At 41.2% G+C, this 13,312-nt stretch overlaps 1 protein-coding gene across 2 annotated transcripts in view; it reads left to right on the top strand.

The window, feature by feature from the left end:
- The window catches only part of SYNPR (synaptoporin), a 145,524-nt gene extending 133,531 nt beyond the window's left edge, over positions 1 to 11,993 (top strand). For both annotated transcript variants that reach the window (XM_083493339.1, XM_083493340.1), the window contains 3 exons: positions 1,459 to 1,657; positions 6,915 to 7,106; positions 9,682 to 11,993. In XM_083493339.1, coding sequence (XP_083349465.1) covers positions 1,459 to 1,657; positions 6,915 to 7,106; positions 9,682 to 9,960 — 670 coding nt within the window. In that variant the 3' untranslated portion in view covers positions 9,961 to 11,993. The remainder of the gene's footprint in view (positions 1 to 1,458; positions 1,658 to 6,914; positions 7,107 to 9,681) is intronic.
- Positions 11,994 to 13,312: the final 1,319 nt, after the last annotated feature.

Below are 13,312 nucleotides of genomic sequence, written 5' to 3'. Positions count from 1 at the left end.
CAACAGCAGAAAAATAATAAAAAAAATATAAAACCATCCTTTTCAGATTCTCCACTTTCATTACCTTCTTTCCATGACCTCCTCCTCCTCCCATCTCTTGTATCTTGATTAATAATTGTCACAGCAAATCCTTTCCATAATTCATAATATTCTGTCATTACTTTACCTTACTCTATTTTCATCTTATCTTATATAAAACCTTAAAACTTAAATCTTATTTTTACCAGCTTCTCATAACCATTACCTTTTTACTTAATTCTTTAAACATTTTTACAAGAGCCAAGTAGTTTCATTTCAACATTTTTCCAACGTTCATAAAACATTTCTAATGATAAAAAAGAGGAAAAAAACAATCCAATCTTCTTCCAGCATCCCCTCCCCCCGGTCCTGGGATTGTCAGTCCTTTTTATCCCATTAGTCTGGCACATTAACCTGGTGATCTTATGTCCGAGGCCTTCAAATCTCTTCCATGTCCCTTCCGCAGCTCTTCTTCATATTTTCCTTTCACTCGTGGGAACTCCAGCTTGGTAGTGTTTTTGACCCTTTTCAACAAATCAGCCCCTTTCCCATAGTCCAGACAAGACTCCATGTAGTATTTTAAAACATGTTTCAAATTCCCTCCAAAATTGGAAGTCCCAACAGCTCTAAACCTCTGACGGCCCATTGCCAGACTCGGAAAGTCCAAACATCCCTGCATAGGGGGGTCAGTCCAACCCCCCATTTCCAAGTCAATCTAAACTTTGTCTTTCCAAATCTGGTTTTTTCCAAATTCATTTGTCAAATCCAAAGGCTCATTTTCCTGCTGGGCCAAAAGTCCCTCCATCTCTAGCACCCAAGATTCTGCAACATCCTCTTCTGTCATCTGCTCTGTCAGGACACACTCCTGTTTAAGTTCCTGGGTGGGCTCCATATAATTTCCCACTACCTGTTCAAATGTTCTGGCCGCATTAGTCATCAAATCCGTCTTCTGACTTAACTGGTCCAATAGGGCATTTATTTTAGAGAAAGCACCCAACAGTGCTTCTGATAACATTGTCCTGCAAGGTCACAAGTCCTTTTCCCACGGTTGTAATCTGTGGCAGCTGCAAGCTCCCTAGAATTGGTAACAATTTCACAGTTCCCCTCTAGGGGGGGGGACTTCTAGTTGTTCTTTCTTTTACGGACAGTAGCAACAAGATTTCTTCTTTTTAGATATTTTGTCAATATTAGTTCCTTTAAAATACGATAAGAAACAATGGAATCACAATGTTACTCTTTTTTTAACTATCTGTCAAGAAACATTTGTCTCTGGTCAATGAACGTCAATTCTGACACCCCGCTCCAGTTGACCCACTGAATTCTAGAATGGGGCAGTTATATAGGGATGATCATATAACTGTCACCCACAGGCAGCCCAACTGTTTTGTTTTCTTAATTAAAAACTAATCCAACTCTCTGTCCTCTCATTCTGGATTTTAGGTTGTACCAGGTGAATTTTGATGTTCCCACCTGCGAAGGCAAACGACGAGAAAAACTCTCGCTAATAGGCGACTTCTCTTCTTCCGCGGAATTCTTCGTCACTATTGCAGTCTTTGCCTTCCTCTACTCCTTGGCCGCAACGGTGGTTTACATTTTCTTCCAGAACAAATACCGTGAAAACAACAGGGGCCCTTTGATTGTAAGTGTTCGTCACACGGACAGCTTTGTTCCTATTTATTGATTCATTTGTTTAGCCTCTCGCTTTGAATACCCTCTGTTGGGTCAGTCTGAGTTCTGGTGTAGTATTGTTTTTCTTTGACACCAGGGTTGAATGAAATATTCAGTCGTCTGACATCATTGCTGAACACAGCAATGAAGATTGCAGAGGAGATGAATGGATGGATGGATGGGACTCTATCAGTCAGGACCACAATGTGCTCTTCAGCATATAATCCCTGCTGCATATCATATTATGTCCTTATTTTATTTTCATTTACGGCTTTGCACAAACTTCACCCTTTTCATTTTCAAACCTTTCCCTCTAATTTTTTTATCAGAACTAATTTTCCATCCAGATCCTTCTGGATCCTATACAGTGGTACCTCAGGTTAAGTACTTAATTCATTCTGGAGGCCTGTTCTTAACCTGAAATTGTTCTTAACCTGAAGCACCACTTTAGCTTAATGGGGCCTCCTGCTGCTGCCACGCCGCCGGAGCCCGATTTCTGTTCTCATCCTGAAGCAAAGTTCTTAACCTGAAGCACTATTTCTGGGTTAGCGGAGTGTGTAACCTGAAGCGTATGTAACCTGAAGCATATGTAACCCGAGGTACCACTGTATCAACCTTCCTAATCTGAAGCACCACTTTAGCTAATGGGGCCTACCACTGGCTCGCGATTTCTGTTCTCATCCTGAAGCAAAGTTCTTAACCCTAGGTACTATTTCTGGGTTAGCAGTGTCTGTAACCTGAAGCGTATGTAACCCAAGGTACCACTGTATTGCTTTGTCCAATTCTGCCTCTGTGCAACCCACTACTGGCATGTGGTTCCCTATCTCTGTCTAGAATGATGCAACATACAGTTTGGTATTGTCTATCTGGATCCCTTTTAAGGATTACTACTACTACTACTACTACTACTACTACTACTACTACTATTGTTCTTGTTGTTGTTATTTGCAGATTACACCAATCTTTATATTCCCATTTTACTGCCATGTCCCATCTATTGTTTCTGTAATTGCCAATTATTTCACATTTCCCCCTTTTTTACTCAGTAAATCATTATCTGCATCTCACATTGTACTTTTCATTTTATATAGCACTAACTTATATTTCAGTTATATATTCTTTTTATCATTTCTGTCTGTTAATGTGGCGTCTGTACAGTTGCATTGCCTGTTTGCTGGGACTGGAACAAATCTTCCAGATGCATTCTACTTTGGTCTGACTCTGGTTCCTCCTGGATCCCACCCCTCGCTTGCCAGAAGGCTAAAATTAGAACCTCTTTTCTCCATCCACCCCACGAATGACTGAAGAAGGAGCTGGCAGGATGTCTGGCAGCACCGCCTTAGTTAATTCCAATGCGAAAAGCTGCAGAGCTGCTGGAATATTAATTAGAAAAGCTATACCCAATATAAAACAAACAGTCCTGAAATGTGCTTTGAGACTGCTTTAATATAGAATACAGTATCAACACAGAGGCTTTACAACATTAAAATTTCCCCGAAGTAACAAAACTCTTTTGCAACATTTCATTAATTAAAAAAAAAAGTGAAGCTTTGAAAGCAATACTAATGATTACATTGTATCAATTATTCATGAAAAGTTAAACGCCTTTTTCTTCCGCTGAGAATTTAAAACAACCTTTATTTTCATTGTATATTGATTATTCCCTTTCCAGCCAAGTGGTAGCTTTAATAATAATAATAATAATAATAATAATAATAATAATAATATGAGCAGGATTCGGTCTTTTTTCCCCCTAATGAAAAATTCCATTTTCTTTAAATAATCCAGCACAAATATATATATATATTGTTTCACAGGATGCTGTTGGCATGCAATAAATATTTGATGTTAATGAGGATTTTGTGCCTCCTTTAAACCTGCAGATGTCTCAGTTTCCCAGAAGAACTGAGATCCAGTGAGATCAATGGGGCATTTGCAGCTGAAGGCTGCAAATAGGCGAAGGGTTGTCACACACAGATGATGGAGCAAATTTGCTTTCTGATGCGCCAGAGGGTAGGATCCGTGCCCACAGGTTCCAGTTACAGAAAAGGGGATTTTTCTGATCATTAGCTGAAACATTAAACATCATACCTGATGGCATGAGCTGTCGGACAAGGGGACAAACTACCTTGGGAAATGGTGGACTCTCCATGATTAGAGGTTTCTAAGCAGAGGCTGGATGACCACCACCAATGAAGAATGCTGTTGTAGTGGATTTCTGGCTTCAGAAGCATACAAGCACTGCCAGTTACTAGACAGAGCTGGAGAAAAATAGCGCCTCGTGTACACACCATTTAAAGCAGATAATTTCCCCCCTCCCATAAGCCTGAGAACTGGACTTAACACCCCACAGAGCCACTGTTCCCAGCACCCTTAGCTACTGTAGTTCCCAGGATGCTTTGGGGGAAGTCGTGCAATCTAAATGTGCTTTATGTTTATAGTGTGTTGCACAGCCACAGCCAAATTTGTGAAACAGAGACCTACCCTGTTTGCTTGGGAATGTGTGGCCTTACTTCTGAGTAAACAGGGTCCTCGCTGTGAATCTTGATCATCAGCACATTCTTTTCTTTTTAAATGAAAATATCCCAAGTGTTACTGAAAGGCTCCATGGCTTGATAGGAGCATGTGCCTCCTTCCACATACATAAATTGAAAGGTAAAAAAAAAAAAGTTTGCCGTTTCACTGACCATGTGCAGAGTGCTTTCTGTCTCTTCAGCTGGGCACTGACTTCTAAACAAATGTGCCCAGGGAGCTGTGACTGACAGACTTTCCTTAGCAAGGGACGTTAAAAATGCCTACCTATCTTCCAGCTGCAAACTATGAAGAACAAGGTAACAGTGAAATTGGGGGCGAAGGAGCCTTATGTAAAATCATAGTCATACAGTAAACAGCTGGCCACGCCACCATCTTGTGTATACTAAACTTTGCCTCATAGACAAAGTTTGTGATTAAGTTGATGTCCACTATAGCCACAGTCCCAGAGTCTGAGAAAGGCATTTTTCATGGTGGCAAGTCGTTGCGGTTTTCCAAAAATCCACCTCAGAAAAATGGCCTCTGCTTACACCAGGGATAGAGAAGCCTAAGGGCCACATTTCTTTCTGTGGAACCTCTCAGGGGCCACATGCCAGTGACGGGCAAAGGCCTAGGCAAAAGCGAGCAGAACAATAGACATGTGAATTTGACTTTTGTTCCATAGGCTGGTTTCTTCACCCTCACCTCTACCCTCTATATCCTCTGTTTAGGCCAGCAAGAATCATGATCAGGGTTCATGAATAAAATTACCTCATTCTTTGTGGAGAGAGGGGAGTCTTAATTTGCCCCATTTAGAAGTCTTAAGGAGGATTGTCTATCAATTAGCTCCCATGGAAAGACAGCACTGGAATAGGCACACAGACACACTTACAGAGAAGTTCTAAAATTAATCTCAGGAAGCACCTATTTGACATGTAGGACTGCCCATAGCAAACCCCATGCTTTAAAAAGAGGAATTGAGTATGTATAAACTCCATAGGAGCAAGCTGTATGGGCACCATTCCCTACGCACTTAATTTTAACAGGGCGTCGTCGTCAAAAGCATATTTCATCATTCAGCAGGCAGCATTCCCTTGCCTGGGCTCCGCTTGACATGTAAAAGACATTCCCAAGTCATGGGCTGCACCTAATCTAAGACGGATGGCCCCCTATCTGAGTTCCCTGACACTATTAGGGCTCCATTATTTTCAGGGCAGATAATCCTGATTAGCAGAGGTTGTGACAGAATCTTAATGCACTGACTCCTCTGCTCTTTTCGGTAATGTCTTTCTAGTCCATAAAGCCTGAACTAGCCACAAGCAGAAAATAAACCATTGTAATAAACCGTACCAAGGTTGTAATGTAATGGTGACATTTTCATTGCCTGCGATTTCTGAAAATAATTAGATGGGCTATCACACGCTGCACAAATCAGGGTTGTGTTTCCATACAGTCTCAGGGGAGAGACAAATTGGATAATCAGTAGCCTGTATAAAGGGAACCTTTTCGTTGATCTGCACTTTCTCCCCCATCTCTGCCACATTTTCTCGAAGGAACTCTGGGTGGTGTAGCTGCTTTGCCTCCCTTTTTATCTCCGCAATAACCCTGAGAGGTAGGTGAGGTAAAGGAAGTGGCCCAGGATCTGAACTCAGTTCTTCCCAGATGGCGAAACTACATGTTAATGCACCACAGCAGGGTGCTGCTCGGAATGACATCCCTCTCTTGCATTGTCTCATTGGGACTGGGGCAAGGAGACAACCAGCAGGTGGCGCCAGAGCCAATTCCTCCTTCCTGCTGAGAGGTACAAAAGCAAGCAAAATTGAAACTAAGCATGAGGTAGATGAAGGCTGGCTGGGGGCATACAGATGTTGGTGGGGCCCCCAGTGGCCCCAATGCCTTATGCTCTACCAGCCCCAATGGACACCAGCCACCATTTTCCCTCCCCCCCTGGTAAGTTTACATTTGAGCCACACATCTATGACCCACTTTCTTACGTTACTCTGTTGCTAACATAGCCGTATGCCTGCAATCATTCCCTTTGATTGGAGGCCTTGGTGAGAGTCCTCCAGGCTAGCATTTAAACCCTGCCACAAAGCGCTTTAATGTTTCAATGCTTGTGATTAGCTCCGAAGCTTTAAAACACGAGCTCTGAGGGAAACCGAACTCCGGTCACCGCTCATCAAAGCCCTGTTGAGGCTTTGTCATTTTCGGGCCTGTAATTCTTACGTTTGCCTTCTGGTAGAATGCACACAGAAGGATTGATGTTTTCCTCCACATCCCAGAGAGTGCTGGTTTTCTGTTGGTTCTCCAATGTATGCTGAACGCCAAACCTCCTCCTTACATATGTGTTGGTATGGCTTCTTGCCATGATGGCCACAGAAAGGCTGCGTGGTTGGGACTGTGTTGCCCTCCTGCCTTCCCAACGCTATACATCCATGCTGAACTGCAGGCGCTGTGGTGGAGACAATCTGATGCCACCAAGTTTGCACCGCACCAGCACCTCACAGAGCTGCCTTGCCCCTCTCCCTTTTGATTACACAACAACAACACATGATGTTGGGATGACTGGAGAGCACTGATCGCCTACATGTGAGGAGACACTGATGCAGGAGTACTTTGAAACCAAAACAATGCAGAAGGCTGTACCCCATGCCCCTCTGCCCCATTCAGGCACCTCATGAACCTGCACTGTTCCATTTTCTCTTTTCTTTTTGTAGGACTTCATTGTGACGGTGGTGTTTTCGTTCCTGTGGCTCGTGGGCTCCTCTGGTTGGGCTAAAGGGCTCTCTGATGTGAAAGTTGCTACAGACCCTGACGAAGTGCTCTTACTGATGTCGGCTTGCAAGCAGCAGTCAAACAAGTGCATGCCTGTGCGCAGCCCAGTTATGTCTAGTTTGAACACTTCAGTGGTAAGAATTTGCTTTTATGTTATCGAAAGGCAGGCTGGGGGGGGGCATCCATGGAAGAAGATGGATGGTCCTTAGCTATGAGATCAGACAAGAGTTTTGGGTTTTCTATTTCCCTGCCAAACCACTGGAGTCCAACACGCAGCACATCATGACTTCACCTAATTCACAGGCTCTTCTGTGAAGCATAAACACCAGAGAGGGAGCAATGATAATAATCTGAGCAACCGACTATAGTAAATGACAAACTTCTTACCTGAAGATTAAAAGACTGGGTGCTGTGGCACACTTAACAATCAAGATGCATTCATCAAAGTAGCCTGGAGAACAAGCATGCAAAATAACTTGATAATTAGATTATGCAGTATTTGGAGTAAAAGGGAGTTCTTACTTACCTATTCTTATAGATGATTGCCACCGCTACTACTAATGTTACTGTTACTTCCACCAAGGGAGTTGTCATCTGCCTTGCAAAAGAGTTCCTTTTAGAATGGTTTTAACATCTTTGCGATCAGAAAAGGCAACTAGGTAGTGATTCATCGTATCTAATAATGCACACAATAATTAACAGGGGCCACAGGCGTGTAATGCCTCCTGCCAAAGTACGTGAGTCTTCTTTGAATCAGGGACCAGCAGTCCTCTTACTGGAAGAAAGCTGTAGGCAGCCTTTGGTAGATTCCTATTTACTCCTATGATCTCAGTTTATAAACACTAGGATCAGCTAGATCAATCTTTCATTTGCTTTAATGGGATGACACGCTTGGCCCTTGGTGTAGACCAAAGAGCTTGTAGAAAGAAAAGCAAACATGATCTTAATTGCTGGAGTGATCTGTCTGCATCAATAATCCTCTTCAGTCTGAACGCATAAAATGACAAGTGGGAATGTGCTGACCAAGCCCCATCCCATTGATGCCAAGGTATGTGGAGGCAAACACTTCCTCACCATGGTCAATGTTCGTCTAAAGGGGGCTACCTTACTCACCTGTTGGGAAATACTCATCCCCCCCTTCAGAATCACATGGGCCAGGGAGAGCACCCAGGACACACAGTATCATTGAAGGTGCTTGACCTGCACATTGTTGCTTGATTCTTCATGCATGGAGATCCGAAGGGGGCTTAGATCAATCTAGAGCTGGGGGGAGGATCATGCCCCCCCCCCCAGGTGGCACTGGACTGCAGCTCCTATCACCCTTGACCATCGGCCAGGTTGACGGGAGTTGGAGCCCAACACTGTCAGGAGGGCCACAGGTTGATGGCAAAACCATATGTGAATAATTCAATCATTATTTATACATTTCACTAATTTTACAATCATTCTAACATTTCAAAACTTGACTTCCTTCCCCTTCTTTCTGCTGTTCCTTAAATTTATTTCTAATATCTTCTGCATATCCAAATTAACTTAATTTGCTCATTTATCCATCTACTTTAAATATGTTCTCTTATGAAACTGCCGATTATTACAGTAATCCTGCCAATGTTCTTATCTGTTTACAATTTATCTGTGAATATTCAGTAAACCATTTCCATTCCTTTATTTTTATCTTGATTTCTTATTCTTCTGGTATGTTTCGCCATTTCTACATAGTCCATAAGTTTTTGTATCCATTCTTCTTTTGCTGGGACTTCTACTTCTTTCCATTTTGAGGCAAGTAACATTCTAGCCGCTGTAGTAGCGTACGTGAATAAGTTTCTATATGGTTTAGGTAGTTCTTTCCCTATAATTCCAAAAGAAAAGCTTCTAGGTTTTTTTCAAATGTTATTTCAAACATCCTTTTCTATTCATTATATATCATTTCCTAGTAAGCTTTAACCTTACTACAAGACCGCCACACATGATAAAAATAACCTTCTTTCTCTTTACATTTCCAACACGTATTTGATTTAGATTTATGCATTTTTGCCAATTTACTCGGTGTTAGATACCATCGATATATCATTTTCATATAATTTTCTCTTAGATCGTAACATGCTTTAAATTTTATTCCAATATCTATTGCCCAATGTATCATTGAGGATTTTACTTGCTTATCCTTTGTCTCCCATTCCAATAATATTTTTAGACAGCACTTTTACATTACATTCCAATAGGTCTCTCTCCAGTTGTGATATTTGTTCCTCAAACCTTCGTATCCTATCTTTCTTAAATACTTCATTCAATGATGATATTGTATCCATGTTGTTAATTTCCCTGATAATTCATTAAATTCTTTTAATTTATACTCTCCTCCCTTTTGTTTTAATAAATTTCTATAAGTTGTCAACCCTTCTATAATATTGTTTTTCTTTACTGCCATAGCTTCCAATGGTGAGAGCCAAAGTGGTGTTTTTACCTCTAATAAATTATTGTATTTATCCCATACTCTATACAATTTTTTCCTAATTATATGATTTGTAAATCCTTTATGAACTTTCACCTTTTCATACCATAAATAAGTGTGCCAGCCAAAAATATTGTCATGATCTTCTGAGTCTACAATGTGTGAATTCTGTAATGTCATCCATTCCTTCAACCAACAAAGACAGGATGCCTCATAATATAGTCTCATATCCACGTCTTGATTTACTTCCCATTTAGGTCTTCGGATTCTTGAACTTTATTCTCTGGGCAGGAAACATTTGGTTTGTTTTCAAGGAGACTGGCTGGCATTCTTCAGGCACGAGGCACCCTCAAGACACCATGGAGAAGCAGTCTGGCGGCTTTAACCAAGGTGGCTACAATCAAGATAGCTACGGGCCAACTGGTGGCTATAACCAACAGGGAAGCAGCTTCGGGCAGCAGACCAACTATGGCCAAGTGGATGAATTTGGCCAGCAGCAACAGAGCAGCCCCACCTCCTTTGCTAATCAAATTTAGCACACACAGAGTTCCAAGAGCTCTTACGTTGAGCATTGTGTGTGGAAAGCTGAAACACAGTGGCAGGCAGCAGATTTCTCAAGTTTTAGATAAATGTGACAGAATTTCATCTAAATCAAAGGTCTACGGGTACCATCCGAAGAAGGTGGGTTGTGGTTCTTACTTTGTTTATATATGAAGCATCTTCTCCTTGTGAGTAGATGATTGAGGATATAGTCATCAGAGGTGGTGGATTGGGGTAAATAATTGTTGTATGTACTGTATAGATAACCTTACGGTAGTTTTGTATGTGTATGGTGGCAGCATTTTGTAGCCTCGAGTCTGTAGTATATGATATGGAGAACACAACTGAATTAGCTTTAGATTTTCTTCTGCATTTTGGTGAACAGCAAAACGTGTGTTTTCGCATTATTTCTGATCGTATCACAATGCATGCATTTTAGCGCCTAAGTTTTCAACTTTGCCTGTCTATGACTGTTGGTTTACAATATTTGGTTTTGGGTTTTTTTCTACATAATAAATTTATTTGACATTTGTCCTGATTAGCAAATTTGCAGAGTGTCTTAGTGCATGAGGCTGCATCATTTTCACGCCAACAGAATGTTATGAACTGTGTATATGGGATTTTTTCAATACCACCACTACTACTACTTTTTAATTGGTTTGTTTGTTTGATATAATGTTTTAGATAATGTATGTATGTATGTACGTATGCCTATTTTATATATTTTGCAGAGTTGGATCAACGGCTTACCCAAATCTTGAATGCTGCATATAACTAAAACAGTTTTCCTTAAAAGGGCATTCAGAAATAATATGCTGTAAACTGACCAATTTGTTTGTTTAATCGAGCTCAGTATTCCTTCTTTAAATCCATATTTTGATGTTTTGTGACTCTTTGAACGTGAACTGTGTAATATAAGGACCAAGTAACTGTGTTTACATGTTTACAAAGGTATTTATTTAATTAGGATAACAGAGGTGCAGATATCAGTAAGTGAAACTATCTGGTGGCAAGCGCCACCTTGACAGATAGCGCAACAGAGCATGTGCACATTCAGAGCTGTTGCGAAACACTTTTCCTCTATGGCCATTGATGGTGAAGAATGTTTTTCTCTCTAAGCTGTTTCAAAGTTGTTCAACGTCTGTTTGGTCCAGTCGTTATGATGATGTATACTGGATTTGGTGCTATTTGTAAGTAGAAAGAGAGTGTCAAACACATAAGATCTCAGCAATCGAGAACACTGAGCCATTTCCTTAGCGGGGTAAAGGTAATTTAGAGATCATGCTGATCTCAAATTGTGCGTAATATTATTCCAGGGGAAAAAATGGTTTCTGCTCAGCCATTTTTCCACAGAACCCTTTAGCTCCACGGCAAGGCAACAGAGCCAGACTTCTGCTGCTAGGTGGAAAGCTTTGTTTTCTCTTTCCTCCAGCAATAGACAGGACTCCAAATAATAAGCAGCAAAAGAACCCAAGCCATGCTGCAAAATGGAGCCAAATTTGAGAGCAGCAACCTCTCTCACACTGCAAGGGGAAAGACTGAGCTCTACTCTTATTCCTGTGTGAGTTGAGCATTTCCATGTCTCCACATATACACATATGTACTGCAGGGAATTGGTAGGGTCAGGAGGGAGTTAAGTACTGAGTTGCTACCTTGCCTCAGTCTCACTGATTGAGACTCATCCTGGTCAGAAAGTGTCGCTAACCGCTAACCTAAAACACATTGGATACTGCGCAGCAAAGCTAGGGTCATCTTAGCATCCCTTTCAGCTGCCCTGCAACCCCCCGAAACTCAGTTTGCAGCCTACAGATGAACACACCACTGTAAAAACTGAACATCTGCATTTCTAAATAGAAGTGTATCCGTCTATGATATCATTGTATGAGCTGTAAATGTTCAAAGCATATTTTAGCATAAAACAGCATAGTCACTTATATGATTGTTGTAACCAATGTATGACTGCTCAGTGGATGACTCAATATTGTGATATATCTATTTGACCCGCATAAATAAAGATTATTGCATACAATGCTTGTTTAAAGGCATGTGGTGGTGCCGCAACATACACATACACACAAACACACACATCACACACACACACACACACAGAGAGAGAGAGAGAGAGAGAGAGAGAGAGAGAGAGAGAGAGAGAGGATAAAATAGGTCATGCATCTTCTAACCATCCATTTTCACTCCAAGTTATTGTCTAACTTGGGCTTCAACCTGAAATGACAAGTCAGCTTGTACATACATTATGTTTGGATTGAAAATAATGGGGGAAATTATGTTTTCTGTTGGAACAGCTTAACCTGATATGGGAATGTGCAACATAGTCTTGAGTATTCTTCTGCAACTTGATAGTCTTTCAGATATTTTGGACTACAGCTCACATCATCCTGTGATTCAAACTATTGGAGAGTTACAGCACCTGCTGTGGCTGTAGAGGCCGATACTGGAGAGACATGTTTTGTTGTAGCTCGGCAGTATTCAGCTAAATAACTGTGTGAGCGGAACAACGTCCACTTGCATAATGGGACTGTCCCTCCTCTCCTCCCCGTACGCACACTGTGACTGTTCCAAACTTGCTCCAAGGGTTTGGGGAACACCTAGAACAGATGTTGGGGTACATGAGAGGGGGAGAGCATTGAACTGTACAAGGTGAAGTCCTTGTGCTGATAAAACCTGAGCGCTATGTTGAATTCCACCCCAAAACATCTGGAAGAGACTTAGTTGGAGAAAGTTTATGCAGCCGTTCATCATTACAGATGAGAAAGGTAGCAACATTTCAGGAATACAAGTTACAATGGCCTGAACAAATTTGTCTTGTTGGCAATGGGCTATTTGCAAAGCTGAGTGACAAATGACATTTGTATTGTAGGAAACATTCGACATTCACTGTCAGGGTGTTTGTTTTTGACATTTATAAACATCCCATTAAACAAAGTCATATGGGTGGCTCATAACACAATACCAAGCTACAATCAAAACATATATTAAAGTATACCACCTAGTGTTTTTTCTGTTAACCCCATCCCCCACTAAATCAGAAAAAAAAATCAACAACACAAAACCAGCACAGAACAGCCTAAAATCAATCTCAAATGGCCTAGAACCAGCACAGGGGGAAATCATTAGTGCCTAGAAGGAGAAATATGTAATCACATAATTAACATTCTTTCAAAATCCCTGATTTATGTGCTGTAAGCTGCCCAGAGTGGCTGGAGAAACATAGTCAGATGGGTGGGATATTATTATTATTATTATTATTATTATTATTATTATTATTATTATTATCATCATCATCATCATCATCATCATCACCACCACCACCACCACCACCATCATCTG

The sequence above is a fragment of the Podarcis liolepis genome (assembly GCF_965112155.1).
Source record: "Podarcis liolepis genome assembly, chromosome: 2".
Taxonomy (NCBI): Eukaryota; Metazoa; Chordata; class Lepidosauria; order Squamata; family Lacertidae; genus Podarcis; species Podarcis liolepis.
This window is presented reverse-complemented; position numbering and strand designations above follow the sequence as displayed.